The following is a 14,325-nucleotide window of genomic DNA, read 5'->3' as shown; positions in this document are numbered from 1 at the left end:
GCAGAGGGAGAAGCAGATTCTCCATTGAGCAGGGAGTCTGATGCCAGGCTTGATCCCAGGACCCTGGGATCATGACCTGAATGGAAACAGACACTTAACCTACTGAGCCACCCAGGTCCCCCAAAATAATTTAAAGTAAATGATAGACATAGTAAAATTTTACTTCTAAATTCTTCAGAATGCCTATCTAAGAAATAAGGACATTGACCTGCATATACAAAACACCTTGTTGCATTTCTTTAAATTAACAATAATTTTTAGTGCCATCTTACATTTTTTTCTATATGTAACTATCCTGATTGCCCCAACCCCCAATATTTTGCAGGTTATTATAACCAGGATATTAATTGTGCCCTGAAGATTTTTTTTTTTTTTTTTTTTTTTTAAAGATTTTATTTATTTATTTGAGACAGAGAGAGAGAGCACATGAGAGGGGTGAGGGTCATAGGGAGAAGCAGGCTCCCCGCCGAGCAGGGAGCCCGATGCGGGACTCGATCCAGGGACTCCAGGATCATGACCTGAGCCGAAGGCAGTCGCCCAACCAACTGAGCCACCCAGGCGCCCGTGCCCTGAAGATTTTAAAGTAGTTCAATAATCTGGATATCATATAAAAGTAAGTAGTTATTGAATATGTGGTATGATATATATATGCAATTATATTTATTACATATGTTTTTATTAATTAATATCTATAAATACATAAAATAATTTTATCAAATATTTTTAAAAAGTAATGTCATCTGAAGCAAGTAACAAATCATTGGTTTATATTGAATAATTCATATGTTTATTTGATTACTTCTTGATTACTTAATAAAATATAACAAGACCCATACAATATTTTTTAAAGTATGATTTTTTATTGAATTTAGGGGAAAATCCCTAACACTTCCCCGTTCTGGCAATTATATTTTGATCTATAAAATTCCATTATACATTTCAAAACAGAAGTAGAATTACCCCTTGATAAAGGAAACATAAATAATCTACAGCCCAGCACCTCCTCTCCTTCTCAGTTAAAATACTACCTTTGCCATTTTTTTGCAGTTTGTCAGATTATATATATAAGACCAATAAAATACATAGACATTAATATAAATTGATATAAGTTGTTTCATCAGTTCTAAAATAAATATTGACCTTTGCATGTTGGAAAATTAGGTGACCATCCAAAGTGATAGCATTGAACTGAATCTGGTCCAACTCTTTTGAGTCTTTCTCTACAGGAAAATTGCAACACATCTCCAGCATTGTATTTTGCTTTTCTTGGATAAACATCTAGATTTGCTTTTAAAACTGGAAGAAGACATTCTATATTGAAAATAAAATAAAAGTAAATAAATATATGTGAAATAATCACTGCAATATTAAATTTAATACATGCTATTAAATAGCAGGGGGCTTCATACACAGAGGCACTTATATTCTTACCTTCAAAAAAACCCCTAATTATTTACACCCAACAAATATGTGTAAGCCCCTTTAGAGAAATTAGGGTTGAACAGCAAGGTAAAATTTTGTATGACAATCTCCTCAGGACTGTAATAAGTAAGTCCCGAGCAATCATATAAAGTAAATTATTTCATTTATTTATTTAACAATAAAAGTTTAATAACTTTCATTTGTCTATAAAACGGTATATGAATAGTTTTCACAGATCACATGAAAATCAGTTTTTCAAGTAGTAACAATTAAAGTGCAACATATTTAATTAAATGATAGGTATGTTTAAAAAGTTAGTACCTGGAATGGTCCAAACAAGAATTATGTCTAGTACATTTTAAGTAGGAGGGAACATTAAAAAGCAAATAATTTCTAACTTTACAAATGGGGAACTGTATTTAGTATATGGACTTTTTACAAAACAAATGGCCAAGTTGCTTCTAGGTGTTCGGAATCTTTCCATTATACCCAACCACATCTTTAATATCTTTCTAAAAACCAATGCATTATGAATACCTTCTGATTCAAGTAAAAATGGATATATATATATATATAAATAGATATATGAATATATATGTGTATTTTTCTCATTTAATCTGTTACTCATGGTTCATCTCTTAAAATTAGATATTGAAATTCACATGTGAAAATATAAATGACAGGGGCAACTGGGTGGCTCAGTTGGTAAAGCGTCTGCCTTTGGCTCAGGTCATGATCTCAGAGTCCTGGGATGGAGCCCCACATCAGGCTCCCCCCTCAGTGGGGAGTCTGCTTCTCCCTTTCCCTCTGCCCCTCCCCCTGCCCACTCTCTCTCTCAAATAAATAAATAAAATCTATTTAAAAAAAGAAAATATAGGACGCCTGGGTGGCTCAGTTGGTTAAGCGACTGCCTTCGGCTCAGGTCATGATCCCAGGGTCCTGGGATCGAGTCCCACATCGGGCTCCCTGCTCTGCGGGGAACCTGCTTCTCCCTCTCCCACTCCCCCTGCTTGTGTTCCCTCTCTCGCTATGTCTTTCTCTGTCAAATAAATAAATAAAATCTTTAAAAAAAAAATAAAAAATAAAAAAATAAAAATAAAAAAAGAAAATATAAATGACATTCAAGACAAATACTCTCAATAAATCAAGCACATATCACAAAAATATGATGAAATATTTTCTAACTAAATCTCAGAAATATTATTTAAACTAGACAGTTTTATGCATTGTTATTGGCAATTTAATACTTTAATAACAGTTTGTTCATATCCCCCTGAAATGTTTTATGAAAAGTTGCACCCCTGTATCTCTGTATTTTATCCCAGTAATTTTGCATGACAATTCTTTTTTGGTTGTTTATATTCCCTTTCTAATCCAATTGCAAAAAAAAAAACTATTGAAAATAATTGATCTTGGCTGATGTAGGATTCTTTAGCTGATTTATTCAAGTATGGTTATTACATGGTATTATAGACAGAACCATGGCCTCCCCAAAATGTCCATGTCCTAATCCCTGAAACCTGCAAATATGTTACCTTCCTTGGCAAGACAGACTTTGTAGATACAATTAAGTTAAAGGCCTTGAGATAGAGAGATTATTTTGAATTATTTGTATGATAGTGGACCCAATGTAATCAGAAGGGTGCTTACAAAAGGAAGCAGAGGCGTCAGAATCAAAGTAGGAGTCGCAGCAACAGAAGCAGAGATTGAAGTGATATGAGGAAGGGCAGTGAGCCAAGAAATGCAAAGGGCTTCGAGAAGCTGTAAAAGGCAGAAAACAAATTCTTTCCTAGGACCTCCAGAAGGAACTGTGATTCAACATCCTTGATTTCAGGACTTTTGACCTCCAGAACTGTAAGGTAATAAGTTTGCATTGTTTTAAGTAATTAGGTTTGTGGCAATTTGTTACAGCAGCAGGAGAAAACTAATATATATGGGAAAAAATGTACAGCCATATTTAAGGAAGGGTATGATTTGGCGTGACCTGAAGGCATTCTGTCCTGCATTTAAGTCAAAGACTCTGTGCCACACCAAGATTGAACTGTAATATAAACTACGGACTTTGGGTGATTATGGTGTGTCAAATTGTTCATCAACTGTACAAATATAGTGCGCTGATCAGTCAAGTTGATAATGGGACAGATTATATTGCATGTGTGGGGCAAGGGGTATATCTCTGTATCTGCCTCTCAATTGTGCCGTGAAACCCAAAAATGCTCTAAAATAAACAAAAAACCAAGTCTCTGACCATAGATTTCTTTTTAAGATTTTATTTATTTGAGAGAGACAAAGCACACACAGAGGGAAAGGGAGAGGGAGAAGCAGACTCCCCACTGAGCAGGGAGCCTGATGTGGGACTCGATCCCAGGACCCCGAGACCATGACCTGAGCTGAAGGCAGACACTTAACCGACTGAGCCACCCAGGCGCCCCAAGTCTTGACCATAAATTTTGAGTTTATAATCAAATGACAAGGAAAAGGATGAAAATCAAGGAGTAAAATATCTAAAGTTGCTGTAGCATGCATAGCAGACTATAACTTGGGTAATGTTTGCCTCGTTTTGAATTATTTGGCAGTTTGAATTCGAGGTACCTTCAAAACAGCGTTCATCTTGGTCGTAAATATTACAATGCATGTGGCATATAAACAACCTTATTTTGGATGAGCTAAGTGCTTTTCAAAGATCTGTTATTAAATCAATATTTAACATTGGTCTCTTAAAGCTATGTGGAGTCACCTTAAATTTTGATGATTGTTCATTAGGAAACATCTTTCAGTGGAGTCTACTAAAAAGAAATACATTCAGAATTGCTTTTTATTTCCTAGAAGAAAAAGGACTTACCATCTTCACCACATCTTATGGAACCTGTGGTACTTCCATCTCTGTCTTAGATCCATCGTGGCATTCACAGTCCAACTTGTCACTGAGTTTAAACCATATGCCCTTACCTTTGTTTCTGGCATTCGCGAATACTGGCATATCATAAGACTCAAAGGCGTATTAAAAATCAGGGTCTTATTTCTAATGTTATCCCAACCACACAACAAGCGGACAAAAACCTTTAATCATTATGTACTAGTGGATAAGTGATCTTTTAGGAAATTTTATTATGAATAATTTAGTAAAAAATGATTTTATGCACATTTTCCTTATACATCAACTCCTAAATAAGTTATACTATTTTTAAATATACATAAGTATTCACCATATAAATATATATATGTCTATGTATATATCTACCATGTATAGTATATCATATATTCTATTGGTGGTATAGTAAGTGCCTGATGTGTGTGTGTGTATATGTACATGCATATGGAAATGTATCCTCCTTACAGGAAACGTTAGTTCTCTAGATCAGAGACGAAATAGGTTATTACTCACAAAGAGCTATATTGCCAGTTCTCTGAGCTCCAGTCCCTAATCTGTCAGACGCCAACTAATCAGATGCAGTGACAGCCCGAGGTGATCGCTGTGCTCAGGCTGTGCTGCACCATAGGAAAGGAACCTCTGAAGTAAGAGACTTGGAGCTTTTACAGGGTAGCTGGCCCATTGGCCCATCCTCCCCACAGGAGAGAAAGGGAAGGAGACCTTTGCTCTGGAACAGAGACAAATTTGTGGGGAGAGAGAGGAAGGTTTTTACTCCTCTGAAACGTAAGCAAATGGCTCCAGAAAGATGTCTCTCAATCTCACTTGAGGGGCATATACTCTAACGTCCAAGACTTGTTTGCGAATCATTTTCTGGCCAAGTTTGCTAGCACTCTTCGTTCAGAAAGCCTGGACCATGCAGAAATGTGAAAACCTCATAGGAACTGTCTCCTAATAATGGGTGGTAATGAACTTATTAAAGCATAAAATGCATGTAGACGAGTATAAAAATCAGAAGTTCAGTAAGTTTTCACAAAATAAGCACACCTCTGTAACTGCCATCCAGCTAAAACAACAGAATTATGACTCACATGTTCGAAGTTCCTCATGACCTGTCTAACCACTAACACTCTTTACTGCAAACACCATAGAATAATTTTGCCTGTTTTAAAATTTATGGAATTTTTTAAATCTCATTTTCATATTGGTGAATGTCAGATTTGTTTTTGTGATTAGCTGTAGTTTATCACATTATTTCATTATTTAAATAGATCAAATTTTTAAAGGTTAAGTACACATTTTAAAATCATCTAAAAGGACAAGTCAGTGGCAACATCCTTCTGATAGAATTACTAAAATTTAAAATTTAATTTACTTGCATATTACTTTCCTAAAGACATGAAGTTGCTTAAATATGAATAATATGGATGACTTCTTATGACTGTAGCATTAAGAGTAAAGTCAATATATTTTTTTAAAACGTGTGATTTACAATGTTAACACTGCCACAAAATTTAAAAGCATATGTATATCATGATTGATTTAATGAAGTGATTAATGATTTTATCAGCATTCCCGCAGCTTATTTTGGGGAACAAAAGGTGTGCAAGCTTCTGAAAAAGTTTAGAACTCTTGTTCTAGATATTTATTTTTCTCTATTCTTTTTCTGTACTCCTATTTTTTCATCTTTCTGAATCTCTCTCCACCATTTCGTTATCCAGTCTTTATTTCTTCCTTTGTCACTCTAATTCTTGTTAAAAGCCATTTCTCACTAAATATTTGTCCATAAATATAACACAGTTGGTAGAAAATAAGAGCTTCCACCACACATGGAAACAATTCAGGGATTTAAAGAAAAATTGTTATGTTTTAATCATTGTTACCTAGAGAGTTTAACATAACTAATTTTGTGGATCAGTAACCTTAGCTCAAATAGGTGATCATTTACTCATGGACACAGAGGTGATTTTTCTCAGAACCCATGTTGGAATCCAGTTGCCTGAAATGTTATTGACTTTCCATGGTGTTCTTGATCCAACACCTAACCTTGGATACACAGAATTTTTCAGAGGCTAATGAAGTCTCACAAAATGTACTCAGAGCCAGCTTGTGTGGGTTACTACTGGTCAAACTGAGTTGTCAGGCCTCTAAAATACAATTGTTGGGCTGACAATTGCCATTATCCCACAAAATGAAGAGAGATGGTTCTCGAGATGGAGATGACAATGAAATGTTTATACCATAACTGAAGCCTTATAAATCATGAACCCTGTTCAACCACTGGACATTTCAGGTAGGAAGTCAATAAATGTGTTCTTTTGTTATTTTTCTGTAAGTATTAGTCACTTATAAGCCCCTTGTAATTGAAAGAGATTGTGGCCTAACTGGTAACTGAGTATTTTAATTCAAGCTGCTTTAAAAAGACTCTATTTTCTAGAAGTTTAAATTTAAATAATGAAGTTCTGGAATAACATTTTTTTAAAAAAGCATATCATTAGACTTCATTTCCTGATAAGATAGATTAGCTGGTATCAGCATACCCTCCTATCAGAAAAAACATTAGAAGACCATATAAAACATATCTCTAAAAGACTGGAAACTATACAGTGCAAGTCTGTGATGATAAAAAAAGGCGGGGGGGGGCACCCAAACCCAAAAGCACAGTCTATGACTGTTTCAGCTTTCTACTAGGAGAGCACTTTCCAGACTGTGTTGTGGGGGCAAGGGGTGGGGGGAAGCTATGCAGAGTCCAGGGGTCTTCCTGAACTGAGAAGAGCAAGATCACAGTATTGGAGACCATGGTGGCTAGAATGGCTGGAATTTACAAGGCAGAGTAACAGAGAGAGGGTATTATGAGGAGAAAGAGCTAGAGAAGTTTTCTGAAGAGTGTTCTTGAGTCTTTGGTTGAGTACTAAGCTGTGCAAGCATAGGCTGGAATTCCATGAACTATCTTAAGAATGATTGCCAGAGAGTTGTAAAGATGAAGAATTGCAAGTGTTCACCCAGGTCTGGGAGATGCCTTCATATTATACAGTTTCTTAAGGAGTTGTTTTCCAAAGCCACTGACAAATAAGCATAATGCTCACAGGTACAAAATATTTTAAACATAGAAACTGATGGTTTATTGAATTAAGCCCATGAATTTAATATACACACATAAAATAACTATAAAAAACTGTCTTATTCATAAGACATTTTAACTAGGATTGGACTTACGTTCACTTAAATAGTCTATTTTCAGTTTAATACTCCAGTTTTAAATAAAGTTGATTTCCAACTAACCTGATAATTTTCATGTAAGCAATAAGTGGGTGTTCCTTTAACATAAGGGGACTGCCTTCTAATATTTCTATTTATTGCATGCACCAGATTCATGTAGGCAGGCAAACTATGCTATTTGTATATCTATCAGACTCAACTGGAACTGAAAAACAAATGCATAATGATAAAAGCCAGTGGTGAAACCTACATTTAGCCCCTGACAATAGATATATTTTTTAAAAAAATCACATCACATGTCAGGATGTGAAAGGACAGCATTTTACTTACTGGTGGAGCTGCATTTGGGAGGAGAAGACCAGCCATCTTCCAAACATGAAATGGTGTCACTATTACCAGGAAGGCTGTAGCCGACATCACAGATAATTTGTACAGTGTCACCTTCCAGGTGTGTTTGTCCTGAAGATGCAGAATGACCATTTTCCACAGAAGGAAAGAAACACAGTCCTAAGAACCAAAAATTGTTTAATGTACAAGATGGAAGTGGTAAAAAAAAAAACAAAAAACAAACACCCAAATTTCCTTTTTACAATATTTTAAGAAGAATGGCAAACTTTCAAAACTGAAATCAGGTATGAAAAACAAAATTTCTAAAGAATTCTGATCATGCTACTATATATATGATATTACTTACAGAAGTAATTTAGAAGAAGATATTTAATTTACAGAAGTAAATTAACATTTCATTCTGTTCTATGGTTTTTACAAAAAATATTTGATTTTTATAAACTTTTCTAGGTACAAAATTAGATTTTAATATATCCATTTCTCTCTTAATTCTCATAAATGTTTCTTACAGAAGGAGAAAGACCACTACTGTCTCCTTTGTTGGCTCATATTTTCTGCCTGCCATTGTTTTTTTCTTTTTTTTTAGATTTTATTCATTTATTTGAGATACACAGAGAGAGAGTGGGGGGTGGGGTGGGCAGAGGGAGAGGGACAAGCAGACTTCTCGATGAGCACAGAGCCCAGCCCGGCGCTTGAGCTCATGACCCTAAGATCATGATCTGAGCCAAAATCAAGCATCGGATACTTAACCAACTGAGCCACCCAGGCACCCCCCATTGCTTTTTTGCTTAATATACCTATTCTCTCTTGAGTCTGCTCATCACATTCACTTAAGGATTAATATAGATATCACTGTAAGAACAAAAGACGTGTTTTATGGAAAATATGAAAGTGAAAATATTTACACTTACACAATCTTTTCAATACTCAAGAGAATGGTAAGTTTCAAAACAGAATGTGTATGTAAAAAGATTTGTTTTAAAGGAAAAATATGCCCAGGCTAATACCAAACAAATATTAGGGAATACATATTAATAGTCAAATACATAAATCATCAGTTTAAAATTAAAATATGTAAAGCACTTCTAAGTAACACGAGAAAGTTCACATATTTATTCTTCATTTGGTTTTCATAAAGGGCTTCTCAAGAAAGGACTACATTTCTCATCTTCGCTGGCTAGTCCTGATCCCTGTGATCGCCTGCCAAGGGCCTGACGTCACATCTGGTACATCTCTATTTACTGAATGATGCATCCACATCTACTGATCAGGGCATTTACTCACTGAGACACTGGGGTGTTGGTGACCATCCTTCTTCTGTGCAGATTATGCGAGTCCAAAAGGATCGTGAAGGAGATGTAAAATTATATTCACAAGAATAATAATAAATTTCCCCAACAGTAATTAGGGAAGACTCCTCATCGTACTCTTTACCATATATAATTCCGTGGTTTATTTTTGGAAAACCACAATAGGAAAACGCTGGGAAAAATAAAACAAAACTGAAGAATTAACCTACATTAGTGAATCATTAAGTCATCTTTTAATCATCTCTTTGATTTTTTTTTTTCTTTCATCCAGCTCAAGTTCCTCTACCTTACATGCCTTCCGGTGTTCTAATCAGTCGAGAACACAAAACGGTCTCTAATTAAGAGTACAAGAGTAATTGAAAAGTCCGTTGTCAATGAACATGAACTTTATGTTTGGAGTCACGTGGAATAAACTCTCTTCCGCAGTAACTTCGAGAAGAAAATCCCACACAGCGATCTACGAGCGGCGGCCGAGGGGAGCCGGTCACGGGTCCACACCGCGAGCTGGCAGGCAGGGACAGAGTCGTGTGCGCTCCCCGGGCCTTTCCCTTTTCTACTCTGATTCAGTCTCTGTGCTGTCTGGTTTTTCCTGGTGCTGGGAGGATGAAGCAGTTTTGTTTTCTCCTTATGTGAATAAAGAAAACAACTTCCAGAAACTCAGCTCACCAACCAGTTACCGCGGGAAACTCTCTTTTGCATTTGTCTAGAGGTGACTTTCCGTGTGGCACAATATTTCACACTAGTGATTCCTGTGCTTTTTAACCTGCGAAACCTGGGGTTACTTATCTGTTTACAATTTGATACGAGGCGGAGGAAAAGACCCGCCATTAAACATTGACAGTCACACCTCCTATAATTCTTTTTCCAGACATGCTTTGCGCTCCCCTCAAATTACAGCGTTTGATTTCCATGCATTTCTACCTATGTATACTTTGCTATCCAGAATAACGTCCCTTCCATTCTCCAATCGTCCCCCTCCTACCTATCCTTCAACACTCATTCTGCAACATTTAGCAAAAATATTCATTGTGCGCACAGCGATGTGATAGTTCTGAAAGTTAACGTCTCTTGGCAGACCTCCCTTAGCCAGTCACCCCCTCCAAAAGTAGGAGATGATGTCTGCTGTCTCTACATTCTGATAAAAGCTCATGACTACATTTCCAGTGAAATCGAGACACACCCTCATATATATACACACATATATCACACGTATCTACATAGACACACATAGTCTTGCAATCTATTTACTTATTGACACGTTTTGCTTTCCTCCAAGGACACTCCAAGCTGTAGTGAGGCACAGAGTTCTCATTTTCTTTTGAGCTTCTTTGCTGCAACATGCAGCATAATACAGTGCTCGATCAGTATTTCACTATGGAACGTATGCAGGGTTCTTATATAAGCGTGACTTTAACGCGCTGCTTTTGCTCTGGGACCAGAGCACCTCAACATGCACCTCAGCCTAACTGCAACACAAAATTAGAAGCCATTTAACAGCGACACAAATTCTGGATAGAGCTTCACTGAAGGTTCTCCGGAGACTAGTTTGAAGTTTGAATATCTTTTTCTGGGTTCTGGGTTGTAAAAATTCTACATATTATTCTCATATTTTACACTTCTTTTCCCTGCTTTTTGCCCATTTAGAAATCTTCTCTTAATGCCATCACTAACAGATGTTTAAAACAATATTTATCAGACACACAGGTAAAAAAAAAATCAAATACACCTATTCATACAGTTCTTCAGTGAGGCTGTTGTACAGTCTAATCAGAGAATTTGGTATTTTTAATTAATTTTAATTTAATTTTTAATTTTTAATTAAGCAATGCCTGTTGTACTTTTACCCCCATCAGCTAATTGCTCTCCTGTGAGTCTATCTCAATGTTAAAAGTAGTAACAAACAAAAGGAGTTTCCAGTCTATAGAAATAAGGTTTTATAACTTTTATGAGGGTGCCTCTTAAAAGTAAAGCATTTTTAATGTTCCTATTTTTCTCTTAAGTTAGGATTAAAGAGAAACTTTTCCCAAAGAACGTCCATTATATGCAAAAATTAGCAAGCAACACAATAGCAAAATAAATCCCTTCTGGAAATCAAACAATAAAAGGTAGGACTGAAACTCCACTTCCACATGTGGTCTAATCAGCGGTCTTGGATCTTGTTAGAGGTTTCATTTGCAATTATTTGGATATGATGATTTTTATTTCAACATGAAATAAGATGAGACAGTTTTTAAAATATTGTAAGATGTGGTTTATAGTTTTAATAAAGGATGGACAATTTCTTTTCACTTTTAACATTTGCTGAAGAGCTCAGAAAAGCAAGTAACAACCAAAAAAAAAAAAAAAAAAGATAACTCACTGACATTTCACTGGCTTATTACACACAAAAATTAGTATATACTGCACTGTTTTACTAAAGGAGATTCCCCTTTGTTGAATGATAATTAGATTGAAAAAGGAATTCCCTGGTTTAATAATATTTAAATCTTAAATTAACAAATCTATGAAAACGCAAATATTTTGAAGGTGTCCAGATTTTCTTGGGATGCTTTTTCTGGCCAGTGGCATTGCAGAGTTTATGGAGAATTACACTGGTACTTGACCCTTTTGACTTTATTATATGCAGCTTTTTCATCCTGTAATTCCTCTCCAAATGTTGTATTTGGTGGCTATTCACACGGACAGAGAAAATAATTTCATTGTATTTTCTCTTAATTTCATATTAGAAAACATTTTGATAAAATAGATTAAATTATAAGCCTTTATTTAAAATGTTCTTACCTATTTATTCATTTTAAAACATACACACTAATACACACCCAACACACACATATGAGAGAGGAACTAAATATTCAGGTCTGCTTTCGTGTTTTCAACTTACCTTGCATCCCAACAGTAGAAATCCAGAAGATTAGAATGGCATTAATTAAAAGCAGCATGCTAGATTCTCCCAAGCACAGATACTTAGAAATGGTCCAACAATGGTGGTGTTGCTCCAAATCTTGCTTTCATTTGGGGTGATACGCATGACTTTTGAATTTCAGTGCATTCAGTGCCAGGAAGCTGGTGTAGTGAAATACTTTCGGTAAATATCAAAGTTCACACAGGGTAGTGTGAAAAAACTAAATAATGTCTTATTCTGCTTTCACATCAAGACTCTAAATAGCTGGGCAACTTGCTTGCTGCAGTTACAAAGTTTCTAAGTTTGAAGCACTCAGAAATGGACCTCGGAGGAGGGGAAATGAAGCCCTCCCTTGCCTCTCTTCTTGCTAGCCATGAGGTCAGCATTTCAGAAGGCAACCAAGTGTAGGTCATTCTAATGTCATGTCCATCTTTAGTTATTATAAATTCCTCTTCAAACTGGCACTAGGAATCAGGCTCCCTCTTAATAATTGTTATACATTTGTAGATATTTTTTTAAATGTAGTCAAGAATAATTTTGTCAAATAACGCTTCCTGAAATTTTTGAACAAAGTATATTTCAAACTCCTTTAGGTGGGACTGGCAAGAATGGCTAGGACAGGAGTGTGGTAGATTCCCTTTCCAAAAGGCAGAAATAAAACTGGACAAAATTATTAAAAAAAATAACCATTTATAGTTTCTGTAAATTGGCCAAAGAGCATACTGTTGAGAAGTGTTTATTAAAGAAAATCTCCATAAGTCTCACTAAAAAAAGAGTGGCTACTCCCATCCTTCTGTGGCTCACACGTTTGACTCAGATGGGCAGGCAGGCCTTGTGACTGGTGGCTTTGCTGCCCTTCTCGGGCAGGATGACTTTGTAGCAGATCTTGGAAAACATCCACACCCAATGACACTGTTGAATACAATAGAGATTATAGTGGGAAACAATCCAGGAAGGCTAATGTCTACATAATACTGTTGGGGCAAGTAACAAAATGGCAGGCTAGCTGGAAATTTAACAGGGAAATTTGGAGGAAAAAGGCAAAAAGGGCCCCACTAAGATAATACTTACTGCTGGTGGTCCAGAAGTCACTGGACATAGAACAACTGTGCCCAGAGAAATCAGAGAGGGCCCTGTGAGCTGCTAGTCCCTGGTTATATGTGGAGCAGACTTGTACACTCCCTGAACATTGAAAGCATTTCCTAACCCACATAACAGTTTCAGAGACAAAAGGTAGGATGTTTAGTGGGTCGATGTGTTTAAGCATAACCTCTGACCCATTATGGGTTGACTAACTCCAAGGCTTAACCAACACAAATGTGCATATTCCCATTAGGGGCAGAGCTGGGGGCATCAGGACTGTTTGGGCAGAGTGGGGCCAGGAGCGCTGACCAGGGCACTCTCAGATACCTGGGGGCCCCTGGTTGCTGATGAACATCAGGACCCCATCAGACAGCCAGTCCAAATGGGGACACTGTTGTCAGGTTAGAGCTGGTGTCTCAGAAAGACTTTCCGTGGGTGGGCTCCTTCTACTTGGAGGGCACTGAGGTCATTGGGGTGCCCCTGCAGCCCAAGGCCGGGTGACAGGATACAAGTACACATGAGCAGGCCTGGAAGTTGAGGCCGGAAGGAGACCTGCAACAGGCAATGGTGGGCGAGGCGCATCACAGGGGAGAGCTAGTGGGGGTACGGGGTATCAGCCTAATGAACAAGGCCTACCTACACATTATGGACCATCCTCCCCAAAAGAAGAGCTGGAGGTTTTTCAACTGCCTTACTAGGAAATGGCCTGCCTGGCAGGACAGGGTATCTGCCGTATGGAGACACAGGGGAGTCCTGATTCCTACAGAAGCCCTAGAGCCTGGCAGGCAGTAAGTCTGCATGCTGACTGCCTGTTGCCCTTTCGCACCTATTGGCTCAGAGCGATTTTCAAAAGGTGGGCTCCCTCCACACCAGGGGTGATGCTGGTAGTGGAGGCCTGAATTCCACAGGCTTAGAGGGCAGGGTCTGCCCAAAGCCAGCTTTTAGGGTACATACTGCCCATGTGCAGGCCTCCCAGGTGAGGGTAGTCAGGGACCTGGAAAAGAAGGCAAGCGTCCAGAGATCCCAAGTTCCAGGAGCATGCTCTTGGGGTACAAAGAATCTGCCTAATTCTAAGCCCCAACCTATGCAAATGTAAATATTCCCTCTGAAGGCATAGCTAAAGTAGTCTGGATTGCCTTGCCCTGCATGGACCATATAGAGGTCATGCTTCC

At 37.4% G+C, this 14,325-nt stretch overlaps 1 protein-coding gene across 5 annotated transcripts in view; it reads right to left on the bottom strand.

Moving 5' to 3' along the window:
- Nucleotides 1-12,209, bottom strand: part of CFHR5 (complement factor H related 5) — a 39,172-nt gene extending 26,963 nt beyond the window's left edge. The window contains exons 1-4 of one of the 5 annotated variants that reach the window (XM_078078227.1): nucleotides 12,050-12,209; nucleotides 9,143-9,340; nucleotides 7,841-8,017; nucleotides 1,141-1,311 (exon numbers count right to left, since the gene is read on the bottom strand). In XM_078078227.1, coding sequence (XP_077934353.1) covers nucleotides 1,141-1,311; nucleotides 7,841-8,017; nucleotides 9,143-9,340; nucleotides 12,050-12,107 — 604 coding nt within the window. In that variant the 5' untranslated portion in view covers nucleotides 12,108-12,209. The remainder of the gene's footprint in view (nucleotides 1-1,140; nucleotides 1,312-7,840; nucleotides 8,018-9,142; nucleotides 9,341-12,049) is intronic. The other 4 variants (XM_078078228.1, XM_078078229.1, XM_036109075.2 and 1 more) reach the window with 4 other exon arrangements.
- Between the last annotated feature and the right edge of the window lie 2,116 nt (nucleotides 12,210-14,325).

The sequence above is a fragment of the Halichoerus grypus genome, chromosome 7 (genome assembly GCF_964656455.1).
Source record: "Halichoerus grypus chromosome 7, mHalGry1.hap1.1, whole genome shotgun sequence".
NCBI classification, from domain to species: Eukaryota; Metazoa; Chordata; class Mammalia; order Carnivora; family Phocidae; genus Halichoerus; species Halichoerus grypus.
Note: the sequence above shows the minus strand (reverse complement) of the source record. Positions and strands in the feature narration are given on the sequence as shown.